Here is a 16,528-nt window from a genome sequence, read left to right on the forward strand (position 1 = left end):
AAATAATCTAGGAAAATTTTCGATACTGATATCGAAAAATCGTATAATCATTTGATAAGGAGTTTTTGTGGTATACGAGAACAACAAGTAAAGTAATGACTGTATAGTGTCACTTGTCATTAAGAATTAACCCATTATAAATATATTTTTGCATTTCTAATTAAAGAATTCGCGATAAACCGAGTAAAGTAATTATATCGTGCCTTTCTATTGACACTAACGCATACAACACCAATACGTATTTTTAACATGATGTTAAATAAGATACGTTGTGTAGTTGTGTAAAAGACAAAATAATCTAAATTTGAGCAAAATGCAGTTACATTAGGGTTGCTCCATCTATAATGTCAAAAAAAATAAAAAATCGGTAACGCGTAAACAGGAATTGTCAATTTAATAAGTGCCCCTGATTTACATTTTAATGGTAATTATTTAAAAATATTTTTTGCTCAATAGTTTTTTTATTTGTTACTAGATTTTATTATTACCCTATTATTACATCTAGCTTAATATAGCGAAAATTTACTCTTTATACTGTAAAATTAAAGTGTACCTAACGTATTCGTATGTAGAAAATTAACAAAGGACAACATTTTTAAAAATACATTTTCGAGGTGCGACCCTAAGTTACAAACACTCGATGATGTTTAGTCGATTATAATTAGCCGCGCTCCCGCGCGGTGAGTGGTGTAAGTTATGAGATTTATCAAAATTATCTTGTGGTTTAAGAAAAAATATATATTTGTACACAAATTAACACTAGTGACAAAAATACTTTATTAAAAAAAAGTTATGATCTTTACTCAGGTGAAATAATTGTCATAATTCTAATATACATACTTGAATTTTTTTACAACACGTATATGTGCACCCAAAACGTCGCTTATAATAAATATTAAATAAATAATATTTTGTTTAAATTATATTAATTTGTTTTTACATATTCAGTCGTTTACTTAGACTAGATAAGTCTGCAGACGGCTGCATGTAAGCGCGTGCCAGCGCGGGCGCGGGCAGCGGCAGATGTGCGCACAAGGCGCGTATGCGAGCTTGCATACACCTTTGCATAACTCACTCCTATTTACCTAGTGATATACTAAGATCAGTTTAAAAACTAGTTATATCGATAAGTGTACTGAGAAAAAGGTTGTTCATCCAGTATTACTTAAGAAAATAAACGCCAACACATTTTTCACACAATGATATATGATATATGTATAGTCATACAAACATTCATTTCTATTATTATATTGATAGATAATAGAAAAATCATTAAAAACTCACTTAATGCTTGTAGCATTTACCTACTCGTAAATTCAAGTAGGTACATTAGTATGATATATGATTAATTAAAAATGAACAAGTGAGTATACGACACAATATCGTAGAAGCAAATTCAGACGGAGCTACTACCAAAAGAACACTATTACACTTTTATAAATGGAACTTCTGGCACTTTGACTCAGACGCGAGAAATAATAAGGATTCGGAACTATATTTAGTTCATTTGTGCCATGAATAGACGCGCCCACGATGTATAGCTCCGTAAATCAACGCCCGACTAATGTATTACAAACTCAAATTGGTGATGTCTCAGACGGAAACAGAATAAGAGTTCATATTTACAACAAGCTACTCTCATAATTTAAAACTATTTTCTTTTCATTAATATGGAATAACCACATTATTCATCTCACTACATAGTTTAATACAAATCTAATCAATAGTTAAACGATATGGACTTATAGTAAAAACATATCTCCACTATCTAAATTCTCAGGTTGGGACAAATGAAGTACGTGTATAATAATTATATTGATACATAAGACTTAAATTATTTGTATGCATTTACAATATAATATAAAGATAAATATAAATGTGCCAGTAAAGGGCAGAAGCGATATGTCGACACATGCCGGCACACCGCAATGCGGCAATGTTACTCCTCTGTACATATTACGAGCTGCTCTCCACTCCCTAATACTGTTGCTATATTTATAAATACAGAAAGTGTTTCAAATATTTGTAGCTACATCCCTTTTTTAAATATAAACAATATATATATTTTACATATGCTTTTAATCGCTTATAAATTTATACTTCCGAGTTTTCTAAAAACACTTGGTACTTAATTAAAAAAACTGTAGTACAAATCTGAAACATTAAAAAAAAATTGAACGAAAGCACGTAAATATGGTTACAAATTGATAATATGACCCGTAGCGAGCACGCTACTTCCTGTTTTTCCCATAGCTTGTTTTTTTATTGTCAATGGGTTCGATGAGTGTGTTTCATTCAGTGAGCTATACCAACCGCAGATGATTACGTTCGGATTCGTTCTCGATGCGGTTTAGTTGAAACGTTCGCGAGCGATTGAGTTGAGGTGCTGGACGGATGCGTGCGATTATAATTAGGATTGTATTTCTGATTCCGACGAAGCTCGGTATGGCGGACACCACTGAATTCCATCTGAGTCATTGTGCCCGTTCTGTAGCCTTTATTTTCGTAAAACACTTAACCCTTTCACGCGCATCATTGTTTCGCGTCATCTTTACGAGTGTTCGCGCCAATTAAACTTCAATTATACAGTTTTGGTTGTATATTTCAAATTATGTTTTTATATCAATTTAGTATTATAATATTTCTGTATAATTTAAATTGAATACAAATATAAATTTAGCTTTAAATTTTGAAAAAAGTAATTAAAGTTTCAAGTTCTGATGACTGAATCAGTCTATTTTTTTGAGACAGTTCTTCTAGAAGAGCAGAGAAACACCTAGCTAATTTAATGTGAAAGAAAGGGCAAGGGGTGGCGCATTCATGCATTTTATAACTCTTTAACGGAAACAATATGACAATTAGGTATTGATTATATTTGACAAGATATTATATTAAGGAATAATTATCATATTTTTAAAGATGTTAATAGTTAAATAACAAATCAGCTTTGATTAAAATTAATTAAACTTTTTTAGATGTAAAAGCAAAAGCCCTAATACAATTAAATATATTATTATTTCCAAAATAAATGCACTACATACATTGATTATATATACTTAATTCCACAAATATATTCAATCCGTACAAATCTACCCACACAGGCGAAGCTATTGCGAAAAAATACAAATAATTTGCTGTAATGTGGTGTGATGGAAACAAGCCGGTTACCACGCGCGATTGGCGACATATTTTCCGAACGAAGCGCAGAACAGGTTTGTGCATAAGGGAGGTGCATGTAACTGCTTGCGAGTAGCGATGCCGACATACCCGCTTGCCACATTACATTATGTGCTACTTACGACCACTCTAATATACTTTAATTGTAATTACGTTATAATAATCTTAACATTAATATTTTTTTATATAGATATTAAGTTATATTATATAATTTAATTTAATTCGTCTCCATACTATAGCAGCTATATTAATAACTATAAACAATTAACATGCGCTCTTATGAATTTTACATAGTATTTTTTAAACGACGTTATTAATTCTTGTTGGTGCCGCAGACAATATTACGATTTAAATAAATACTTTAGCTTAGTACCTAATTTGTTAAGATAATCCTGATTAACTGACATGAGCTATAGATATATTTTAACTTATAATTAAACCTTAATTATTTAATTAGACGAGGAAAGCAATTTAATAAATAAAATATTACTTATAGATATAAAAATAAGAAAATCTTAAAAATCTATCATTAGGATTCTAATTATGTACTTAGAAAAGTCTTACTAAAGTTGTATGATTACTTAATAAGTTTGAATCAACGTCTGAACGTATCGATCATAAGAAATATAATAGGTTTTAATAACAAAAAAGTTTTACACTTAAAAAATTGTCAAACCTGGGTTTGACGTTTTCTAAAAATAGTTGATGCATATTCAACTATATCCGCTTTTTACGACTCGTGCGCATCAGGGCGGGCGTTGCGGCCACGTTGCAAAACCACTGAGTTGACGATTATAGCTCGATCATAAAATAAACATGGCGAGTGTGATTTATACCAGGTATCCAAAAGAATAAAAATCCTTTTTTTTATGATTCTCTTTGTCGGTGATAATTTCAACAATATATCCAGGTTCTGTTAATCAAAGTATTTATAATTTATACAAAATTTTGTCACGTAGTTATATTTTCATGGTCATTCGGGTAACTATAGGTAAAAATACATTACGTGCTTTTTATTTAGATAACTCATAATCAGCCACGATTTAACGTCATAACATTATCTCTAATGATAAGATTTCTACATAGCTAGAGGTAGTTCTCACTTATATTATAATCAATGCGGTACATTTAAATATTAATTTCACCTAATAGTTTTGCAAAAATATACATACACAAAAAATGGAACTAGATATTTTTTTTAATGTAAGCAAAAACTGAAATCCTAATATTCATCTGAACACATTTATGCAAATAAATAAGTTTGGATATAAAAATTGTAAATTGTATTGTTTTCTTTTAATATTTGACTAAAAGCGAAAAGCAAACTGATAGGAAATAACAACATACTAGGTATTTCTAAATTTATACTACAAATTAGATTTGTTTACGATTTGGATTATGCGCAGGGAAGCGCATCGGAACGCGGACAAATGCGCGTGCGCTTCGCTTTTCTTACTTTCCAGTCAACAGACTGCTGGTGGCTAAACGAAACTTATTGGCATATTGTATATAAACGTTTGCACACTGAATACGGTTCATAAGCAAACATTATTACCACATAACTATGATAATAACCATAGCAAAAATAAAATGTTTTAATTATTATAGATAGTGAGCATATCGATGACTATTTTCTGAATTGTAGGACATATATTTAATGAGAAGATACGAAGTTATCATGTATTAAAGACCGTCATTAAAAGAAGTTGTGTCATAATCTGCACTAAACATATACAACATTGGCGAGCAAGGACATCTCAGGACAAGTCACTTGTCCTCTATCGTCAGGCGCAGGTAGTGACCAGGGGACATGCCCATTGTTTACCGCAGTTAATTATTATGCCTCAACACAGTCGCAGACGGACTCTTGGCAAATGCCGATTGAGCTTGTCGCTGTCCACAATTCTCACGAAAATAACAATTATTACGATACTAATTTTAAACATTTCTGAAATCAGTGTTTTATTGAAGTATTCGTAATTATAAAAAATCATAATACAAAAACATTGTCTTGGAATCTATAACATATCTTAATAGCATTGGATGAAAGATCACTGCGACTATCATACTCGCAGTATCGCGCTCGATTGAGGACCGTTACGTGAAATGAAACATCGAGTACGCGGGGTGGGGTAGGGAGTCGACTTGATGACGATGGCGCCCGAGCTCTGCCGAGTACCGAATGCCGAGACGTCGACATACGGTGGGGGACGCGGGGGTGCGCCACTTTATCGCAGCGAGCTGGCAACGTCGCGCGGGGTGGGAGCGCCCCGCGGCGCAACCTCTCACTCACCGTCGCCGGTTTGCCAGCCAGTGTTACCTTTGACGGTCGAACGTGTGGTTGTTTGATGTCAGTGACGTTGGCGTCGGCACTCGTGCAACACGTCTATCATGTTTCGTTGAATTTAAAGTCAGTCGTTTATGGACGATAACAATTAATATTAGTACCTAATGCTTAAATATAGTGACAAATACAAACAATATTGGATTTGGATGCTCCTCTTGAATTGTGCAGTGACAATTTAATTTTAAGGAACCAAAACAGTGCAGTGAACTACCGAAAGGATTGCTAAGTGGTTTAAAAATTGGATTTTGAAGAAGATATCGGGATTTTTTTACTGCTTACATTGGAAGTGCTCATGATTGATAAAGGAATAGAAGTGCATTAAATAAAAACTTTCAAGGTGTGTGATGGAAGTTGCTAAAATATATTTTTAAATTTTGGCTAAATATTCGTTTAAGTTGAAGTTAAAAAATATATAAATATATTTATATATTTTTAAAGGTTTTCAAAATTTTATTTGTGCTACGTTTAAAACGCTCGTAGGCTTATGCTACGCTACATTTGCCTCAGCTGATCAAAAAAAAAAGAACACGACGATCGAACCGTTCATCGACACATAAAAACTGGAGAACAAAATAAAAAAAACACCGTTACACATCACTATTTGTGTGATTTTTTTTAACACCAAGTGTTGTTGTTTTAAAACTTAAAATATTTTAACGTACCTACGAACATAAAATTATAAAAACCAACGTGTAAATTCGTGTTTTGATGAACGTTTCGTCGTTTAAAGTTATGACGACTAGTTAGTCTGAAAACTTTCGTCTAACGTTAACATTAAAATTGAGAACGATCGAGCGCAAGTGACACGAATGCACGACAATAAAAGGAAACGGGTTGAATCAATTGATTTTGCGTTGACAACAAGGCCAGCTGAGCATCATGAAGGTTATCTACAGTGAAGTGCATCGTGTTTCAGGGGGTGCGTTGAAACGACAGGACGGCGAACTCTGGTAATACGGCAGGATACGCGGGAACGAACATAAGCTACGTGGGAGCACACGCTCCCGATTCTGAAAAACATCATATTCTGCACGATAACATAGGCTACAGAGTCAACGCGCCAAGGTAAGTAGTGAAGTACAAAAAATATAATTCAATTATAAATTTTATTTTAACAATCCTTTTATTTTTCAAAAAAATTAAAAATATTTTTATTGCTGTGGAATTTATTATTGATTGGCTTTATCAGTTAAAATCAAAATTAATTTAAAAGGAACTTTTTATCTCAGATGAATTTACTGTCATCAATTTGAAAACTTAACGTTAACAATTCTAAAACATCGTATTTTTATATAATAAAACCAAAACCACGTTTATACTGCATAGAATGTTTTTATCTTATCCGGAATAAGTTTGTTTACATTTCAACAAAACGCTGAAACGTGACTCGCTTACCTTTGCTTACCTTATCGTAGTTAACAAGCAATAAAATCAAAAATAAAGTATACTTAAAATACCGCAGGTGTACGACATCTACAATTATAATGCTTATTAATTTAAAAAAATTATATCAGTCGATATTAATTAAATTAAACAAATACGTTAATAATTAATAAATCAACCAATCGCTTAGTTATTAAAAGATTGTTACTAATCTTACAAAGCAAAAATGTAACAATTTAAGTGCGCGATGCACATCGCTGCAATTATAATGAAAGAAATGGAAATGTGCTCTTCCATTCACACGCACAGACGCTTTCGGCACCAAGCACGCACACTATCAAATGTTGACGCACACTACGACAAACTAACGCACACACTACCACTTACACTCACACTTACGCGAGATGGGAATGCAAGCGGTGACTGCACTTTAGCTCTTACAATAAACACAAACAAACAACACATTAACACACTAAGCGCATCGACTAATTAAAGGCTCATTAAAATAATTTTAATGCTTCTATATCGCCAATAAAATTAAACAACTAAATATAGAATATAGTGACGTTTTAGAAATTGATTATAAACTAAAATATTTAAATACAATAATTCTTAAAGGCAGATGCGACATCGATTAATGTCATGCAGAATTCTGTTTTTTAAACGCTTGTAATATATTTTAAACTTTAAACGAAACATGAGAAAATAAAATTTTCTTGATACATTCGTAAACTTATGCTAATTACTCGAAGAGACATCAGACTTACAGTTGATATATATTATGTATATATATTTTAAAAAAAGTATGAAATGAAATGTGTTGGAATTGAGTACCAGCAAGATCCTAAATCTATATTAGTACACAACGTATAAGTTAATTTAATGATCAATACGAAAAAACTATTAATAGATTTAATTTATCTTATACGGAAAAACAAATTGTTATCGCAGTATCGTAATAAAGCCCCATATTGACGTGAGCAGGCCCACTTACCCTAAGCGGGCGACTCGGCCTAGTCGACCCTTCCCGCTCATTGTGTCGTATTCACCCCAGAACGCTTGCCTCCATTTGCAACCCCCGGAATTTGCTCCTTGAAGCATGATTCATTCGTTCCCAACTCGGGTGTCAATTGACAAAAATAAGATAAAAATCGATGCAATAACAAACAATACAAATGTATGTATCGAGCTTTAATATTACTTTAGCATTTTAAAAGCAGAGTTTGGTTAAGTTTTACGATAATAATGAGGTATTTAATTAATAGTATAATATTTGTAAACTTATTCTTATCCATGTCATATCTTAATATGCAATATTTTTGTAACAAATATTTTTGGACATAGATGGCGTAATTAATTATTTGGCAATTTTACGACGTAAAAACCATAATACTATTTTGTATGAACAATGTGCTCACAATTTTGAAGTAGTGTTCAAAGGGGGGTGACCAACTGTCAGCTTACATAGGGGCGAACATGCCATGGCTTCACGCTAACTCATTTACAATCTATACGAAACTTATAATGATTAATACCTTATTTAACATCGTGTTAATATTTCAAAACAAAGCTAACAGTAGAAATTTAACATAATGTTATCAATTTAAAAAATATATTTAGCAAGCTTTCGCCTAATTAAGTAACCCATGAAATAAGTTATTACTGTACATAAAAATACATGGAAAGGTTATTTAGTATCATTTTATTTATTTATTTATTATCATCGGAATAGAAGGTTTTTAAAGAAATCAAAATTACACGTGATTATCTAGCTACTGCCAATTAGCTAAGAATTCATCACGTCTGCGCAACAATCTAAAATTAACTGCAGTCTATGTATCAAAATACCTACATGTTACTCGCCCATCTCTCAATAGTATGCCAAACACCTTCCAGCTTCTGAAAATAGCACCGTAGTCATTCAAAATGATTTATTTAGGCGTCCTACGGCAATTGAGAAATAATACATGTGGGACGTCGAAACTACGATATTATATAAAGATTAAATTAAAAACACTAAATCAAATACATATCGTCGATGATAAGTACAGGACACACTGTACTTATCATTGCTATTGTAAAGACATGTTCCAAGAATCGTCACAAAAGAAATTGCTTGCTTTCAAGACCCAAAATATTTTGAGCAGAACGTAAGTTATTATTCGGATGTGGTACCTCTTTACAAAAAACCAGGATGCAGAACACTCTTGATTTTTTGTCGGTCGCGCTCTGTGATCGGCAAAAAGAAAAAGTCTCAGACAAATCTATAAAAAGAAGTGTAGGTCGGGCCGAGTTTACCTAAGAAAAGACCCTTGTAAATCATCTGCAGTGTCGATGTATTGTAAAGCGACGCGACGAGTTGAGCGTTGTTGACTTGTGTTTATTGGCTGTCGACGCTACTAAGTATCTGTTAAGTTATTTATTTTGAAGTATTCTAAAGTGGCATTTATATTAACCAAAACGGTTTTTCATAGCTACAAAGTTAATTCTTTTATATTATAATATTTTTATGTTTTAAACTATTTACACACTCATTATAATTAAGTTTCGTTTCCACGCCTTATTTAAAGAGTTACAATAAAATTTTGTTCTCATATTGTTTTTGTGTGAGTTTATATTCATTATAAAAATATCGCGTAACACAATAGTCCACATTGTAGCACTACTACAGAAGCGAAAGTAACAATAAGCCCGTGCGAGTGTTTGTCGGGCATTTGTCGAATGGGAATTATTAGAAAGGGCTCCGGGAAGGCTCGGGAATTCGCCCCAAAAGCAGTTCACATGAAATGTTCTCCCACTCCGGCAACGTAGAAAAAATCAAACACACATCCCGATTGAAACACAGGGGTAACACGTCACTCACTGTATATGAACATATTGATTTTTTTGTTCGTCATTGTTCACATAATAATAAGATCTCTGTACGTTCTAAAAAATGTCTTACGTCAATAAAATTCGGGTTGAATATTGGGTTTGAGTGTATTAATAATCGATGCGTTAACGCGTGGAATGTAAAATGTAAGACTCTGCAAGGCCACTTGCAATGGAATAGAAACTATTCATATCGTAGGTGAAATAAAATTAACTACAATGATTTCACGTTTTAGTATGTGCTCTGGGTTTGTAACAATAGTGTGACGAGTTACTCTAGTATAATATATATAAATGTATATCTCTATTACTATATTAATATTTGTTACTAAATCGATACAAAATTATACAAACGTATAAGCTGGATAAAATGATTAAATAAAAAAGAATAAAATGAAAATACATATTTTGTCTTTTAGTTTCGGTTCGGTTCATTGTAACGTTAAAGTTGAAATTCATTCCGCATATCGGTTTCCCCGAAACGCGTAAGCAGGCTAAAGGCAACCTTTTTAAAAGCTTTTTCTATTAAAACTTTGTTTCTGTTGCGCCTTTGGATCGATACTAAAATCCACAACAATTAATACCCACTACCATGAGACAACAGAAGGTGTCGTTACAGTTTTTTTCAATTAAACTTTTCAACAATTGAACGAATTCGATATTTAACATTATGCATTTGTTCTAAAGCGGCTATGGGTGCGCCGGCGGTCCGGGCGCGATGAGCGGCGGGGGCGAGAACGCGCAGTTCGGCGCCACCGCCGCGATGGTCGCCGCGGCCACGACGGCCGCGATGCAGGACTCGCAGCCCTTCTCGCAGGTAAATAATATTTAAGACGAGTTCTTAAAGCACGGCTCGATATTGAATTAGTTGATTGTTTTACCTTCTATAGAGGAAGTTCTTTTCCTTTATAAAATAGTTAGATTGCGAGGGTCAATATATTGATTTGTATTATAACTTTTCAGATGCAAAACAATATGACTATGGGAAATCCCCAGTACAGTGCGATGAACGGCTACGGTCAGCAACGCAACCATAACCCCGCTATGACGGGAATGGGAATGGGCGGCAATGGCGGCATGAATGGCATGACTGGCATGGGCCAGATGGGAAACGCTATGAATGGCATGAATCCTATGGCTCAAATGGCCAACATGGGCATGCACGCTAATATGATGTCTTCACAAATGGGTCCAGGACAAATGGGCGGATCAGCAAAAATGGGTCCTGGATACCAAAGGCGACATACGCCGTATCCTTCAGGAACAATGCTTATGGGATCCAGGAAAACTCAATATATGGGGGCACAACCTAGCTTTGGTCCCGGACCTGGCCAATATCCCACAGGTTACGGAGGAAGACCAAGTTTTCAGAGTCAATATCCACCCCAACAACCTCTCGGTCCAAGTGGTAATTTTAATACTGGAATGAGAACTACTATGAGGCAGTCCACGCCACCCTATTCAAACCAAGGCCAATACTTCAATAGTGCTGTTCCGAATCAATTCCCACAGCATCAAGCTGGAAATGGGCAATACGGAAGCCAGTATGGCGGACAATTTGCACAAGAAGTAGCTATGCGATCCAATATGAGTTATCAGCATAGTCCGGTGCCCGGAAACCCTACTCCTCCGCTTACGCCAGCAAGCAGTATGCCACCTTACATCAGTCCAAATGCCGATGTTAAACCTCACTTTAATGAACTGAAACCACCGATCGGCATGCAAAGTAAGAAACGCATTAAAATATGGCAAACGACTTAATTTGATTAACTTATAATTAAAAATGAATTTTTAATGATTGATGAATGTCAAAGTAAAGTAATATATTTAATACAGTGTAATTAATTATTTAATTTATTTCCAGATGATGAGCTCCGGTTAACATTCCCCGTACGAGATGGTATTATATTACCACCTTTTAGATTAGAACATAATTTAGCAGTTAGCAACCATGTATTCCAATTAAAACCTACGGTTCACTCAACACTTATATGGAGGTAAACATTTATCGCATCTATTTAATATACATAATAAAAACTTAAGGAAATGTTCTTTATTTAAAAACACAGTGAAACATATTTTTATCACCACTTGCAGATCGGATCTGGAGCTACAACTTAAATGCTTTCATCATGAAGATCGGCAAATGAACACTAACTGGCCTGCAAGTGTGCAAGTTTCTGTAAATGCAACGCCATTAATCATTGATCGAGGAGAAAACAAAACCTCACACAAACCATTGTACCTGAAAGAAGTATGCCAACCTGGCAGGAATACGATACAGATTACCGTCTCCGCTTGTTGTTGTGTAAGTCGATAGTCTTTAAATATACACTAATTCTACCAAAATATTAAAAATCATCTGAGAAAAATTATAATACATTAATTTCTCCTTTCAGTCACATTTGTTCGTTTTACAATTAGTACACCGGCCGAGCGTACGAAGCGTACTACAAGGATTACTAAGAAAACGGTTGCTTACAGCAGACCATTGCATTGCTAAGATTAAAATGAACTTTAATCAAACTCCAGTCAACCCTAACAATGGTTCTAACCCTACAAGTGATAGAGACAGTGTTGAACAAACAGCCTTGAAAGTATCTTTAAAATGTCCAATCACATTTAAGAAAATAACATTACCCGCGCGAGGGCATGAATGTAAACATATACAATGTTTTGATTTAGAATCGTACCTACAACTAAATTGTGAGAGAGGATCATGGCGATGTCCAGTTTGCAAGTAAGTCATATTATATTATATTTCTTCTAGTCGTAAGTATGGAAAAGTATGAAAGAAATATATATTATATTTTACTATTACAGTAAACCTGCTCAGTTAGAAGGCTTAGAAGTGGATCAGTACATGTGGGGTATCCTAAATACCTTAAACACTTCTGATGTTGATGAAGTAACGATCGATAGTGGGGCAAATTGGAAAGCTACTAAGATAAACACTAATGCTGGTATCAAGGTAAGCAAAAATACTTTAAATAAAATATTTTTTGTTTGTTTCTATGTATGTATGCATATCGTGAATGCGAAAATGGTAAAATTCAAATATACTATTGTAATGAATTACCTATAATATTTCTTGTTTTGTTTCAAAATAAAAACTAGACTTTTGTTTGATTAAAATGTTACTTAACTAACATTTATAGTCAATAAAATTTACTTTACAGCAAGAAGATGATAGCAATGATACACCTGGGAAAAGAAGTAAAGCTGTGTCTCCTGGATCAATGAATATGCCAACAATGAATAATTGGGACATGAATCAAGCTCTATCACCCTATTTACCTCCAGATATGAACACAATTGCTAGCGGTTCTATGATTTCGTCATACAACCAAGGAGGCCAAAACAGGAACTCCGGGTCGAGTAATCAAAACTATGACTTCGGTATGAGCAATGGTCCAGGCAGCAACGAATATGCGGGCAATGGGCCACTTTCACACTTGAATGAGAGCGTAAACTCTTTAGATCCCCTTAATGCAATGGAGAAAAGTCTAAACGAGCAGGTTAGTACTGTATTTATTATAATAAGTATTGTAATTATGTTTTAACTAGGTAAAGTAAAGCCACCTAATAAGAGTATAACTTTAAACATTAAAAGTATAATAAGGATCATCAAATTAAATTATCTAAAAAAATTAACTTTGCAAAATGTCTGTGTGCCAGTCCCGGTAGTGTTCTTACTCATTAATTATCCTAACACCAAACTGTCCAAATCCTTTGTATTTTTTTGATCTGATGTATAATATCAGTAGGAAGCTGTATTTACAGTGTAAGGAAAGTTGACTACTTCTGCAGTGCCTGTGTTGACCACGTACCATCAGGTGGCTCATTTGCTAGTCTGCCTACCTATAATAAATTATTTAAAAAAAACAATAGATGCCGCACACACCTCACACGCCGCACACGCCGGGCTCTGCCCACACGCCGGGTGGAGGCGGCGGCGCACACACGCCGGGCTCCAGTCACACGCCCGGCCCGCCCTCTGTCGACCATCATCCACTAACAGATGTCGACATCCCGGCAGACCTCAACTTTGATCCCGCAGCCGTTATCGATGGGGAAGGCACCGATAATCTCAATGTGAGTATATCTGCAAAAAAATATTCAAACAAAGTAGAAAAAAAAAGACAATTGAAAATATTGTTTTAGGTATTTCATAAAAAATCCTATAGCACGCCTAAACATAGTATTTTCACACAATATTTTTTGTTATTAAAAGACAAAATAAAACTTGTCCAAAGCAACGCGTGTTAACATTAACTCATATTTAACACCAATTTATTTTGGTGGAGGAGATGTCTTAATGTCTAATTGATTATTCATCATTACAGTTGCTTCCGGAGACGAGTGTTGACCCGATGGAATTGCTTTCTTACTTGGATGCACCTGCACTCGGAGAGCTTTTGGCAACTCCGCCTTCATCTTCATCGTCAGCTGGTTCTCATCCACCTCGGGCACCTTCCTCTGACGATCTCCTGGCTCTCTTCGAATGAACCAGAATCATGTAAGAGAGGGCCACAATCTTACGAATGAAAGCTAATGAGGTGAAGAGATCTCGTTTAGTCATTCAGCTTCCACGTGTTTGCCGTGTACGGCCAAAATCCAGCTCTTCATACAAGTGGAGCCCGATATTGTGATACTAGATTTTAGTTCCTTCTCCAGAAGTGAAAACGTTGAGTGTCGCAAAACTTTTCCAAATGTATTACTCTAAAATTAATCATTATAAAGTGAAGAAAGCGACATTTGACATAGTCACGTGTGTCTTGTTAAAACAACGGCGCAGGAGAAAATTTAGTAGGTATAATATTATAGTTAATATTGTATTAAGACGAGCCGTGGGCGGCGCCCGCCATGCACTGCGGTGTTGTGCATGTATAGTTCCTCGCACCGCCGCAAACACGGTGGCGCACCTAAGCTATTCTAAACTGTAGTTTAAAATGTAACACAAATTTAAATTAATTATATATTAATTCAACTTCTTATTCGATTTGATAATATTATCGTCGATTAAAGTTTTTGATTTGTGTCCATACTTTGTGAATAATTTATCATGTGTAAATAAAAGAATATATTTTATTCATATTGTTATTTCGGTAACATACAGGACGTCGCACCGCCTGTAAATATAGATTAAAGCATCGCGACGGTCGCGGGAGGCATCATGAATCTTATAGTTCCTATTTAATGCGAGCGAACTATAATGTTCAATTGCCGTTTATTGTAAGATATTCATTGACGTTTTCGCATATTCTGCATTTTTAAATGGTAAGGTATAGGATACGTGAGTAAAGTGCTACTCGCTTTTTGGGTGATATATTCTAAATGAGTTGTTTCCAATCAACTTTGCGTAACGAATCATTTGTTACTAAACTATATTGTAAATGTGAGTGCAAAATTGAACTCTGTTAAATTATTTTGCGTTATGTGAATCGAAGGATGATAGAAATATATTTTAATTTCTATAAATAAAAGAGTAATGAACTGTATTATTTGTAAATAAGAATCTAGTTAAGAATATTATATTATCTAGTTATATCTAGAAGAACATGGCAGATACTTATATGATGGCCAGTTTTAGTGTAGTATTACTAAATTAAAAATCTACACATGGTTTTACATGTACATACAAATTATAAATACCATATACAAGTCGTTGCGTTCAGAGTGCAGATGTACTGACAATATGCCTTATAACATTTGAATACCATTTACCATTTAAAAAAATTAGTCAAATTTAATAGCTCAATATTTCATAACAAAATAATCATCAGACTTCTTAATTTAAAAACTTATTATATCTTAGTCAAATTATAAAACGAAATGTTTTATTAACAAAAAATATACTTGATTCTGTACTCTGAAACGCTTTTCTTATAGTTCTGAATCTAAGCTATTAGCAAAACCTCTCAATCTTTGCTCATCTTAATTCTACATTGTCAATATCAACTTTATATGCATCTATAGAAAGTCTAATTGAAAGCAATAATCAATAAATACAATATATATACAGACATATATATTATATAATTATCTCTAGATGTTATTTTAAAATATTATATTATATAGTTTTATTAACTGTTGAATAACTGATAAATCAGGAAATTGTGATGAGCATAGTATTGACAAGAACTTGTTTCACATATTTTCAAATGTTTGGTTCTAATTAGATGTTTGTTTATAAAATATTTAAACAATTATAATTTATATTTTGAGATAATTTAATAATAATTATTGAAATCTAAGTGGAATTAAGTTCCCATAAAACAAATCAATACAAAATAGATTTTTGACTCCATTGCTTATTTTGAACTGCCAAGCCAGACTAAATCAAAACAAAGATAAATTACCTAACCCTTGAGATTATTTATAACTCTTAAAAACAGAAAAAAGGATTTGCTTTTTTTGGATAAAAGCTTAGAATCCGAAGATAATTATATGATTCAAACAACTGAAGATACTAACTTATTATGAAAAACTTATTTATTATTACTATCTGCAATCACCACACTTAAACTTTTTATGTTAAAGTCTATTTGGCAGTTCTTTGTTTCTAAACTTTGTATAAATACAATCAAAATGGAGTATATAGAGTAACTAATCATTTGAATATTGAAAACCTACAGTGATAACTTACTCTTTAAAGTTAATGAACAGTTTAAAATAATCTGTAACTTAAGAGTTATATGTATAACTTCTCACTAACTTTTGTAAAAAATTGGTGATTTGTGCATCTTT

The 16,528-nt window shown here is 33.6% G+C and overlaps 1 protein-coding gene across 1 annotated transcript; it reads left to right on the plus strand.

Moving 5' to 3' along the window:
* The first annotated feature begins 5,474 nt into the window (after positions 1–5,474).
* Positions 5,475–14,759, plus strand: LOC113401129 (zinc finger MIZ domain-containing protein 1). Its single transcript, XM_026640878.2, has 11 exons — positions 5,475–5,861; positions 6,441–6,589; positions 10,466–10,595; positions 10,742–11,504; positions 11,643–11,775; positions 11,876–12,086; positions 12,178–12,518; positions 12,602–12,749; positions 12,958–13,296; positions 13,670–13,873; positions 14,125–14,759. The coding sequence occupies exons 3-11, from the start codon at positions 10,497–10,499 to the stop codon at positions 14,284–14,286; spliced, it is 2,400 nt and encodes a 799-aa protein (XP_026496663.1). The 5' UTR covers positions 5,475–5,861; positions 6,441–6,589; positions 10,466–10,496; the 3' UTR covers positions 14,287–14,759.
* Positions 14,760–16,528: the final 1,769 nt, after the last annotated feature.

The sequence above is a fragment of the Vanessa tameamea genome, chromosome 7, assembly GCF_037043105.1.
Source record: "Vanessa tameamea isolate UH-Manoa-2023 chromosome 7, ilVanTame1 primary haplotype, whole genome shotgun sequence".
Classification (NCBI taxonomy): domain Eukaryota; kingdom Metazoa; phylum Arthropoda; class Insecta; order Lepidoptera; family Nymphalidae; genus Vanessa; species Vanessa tameamea.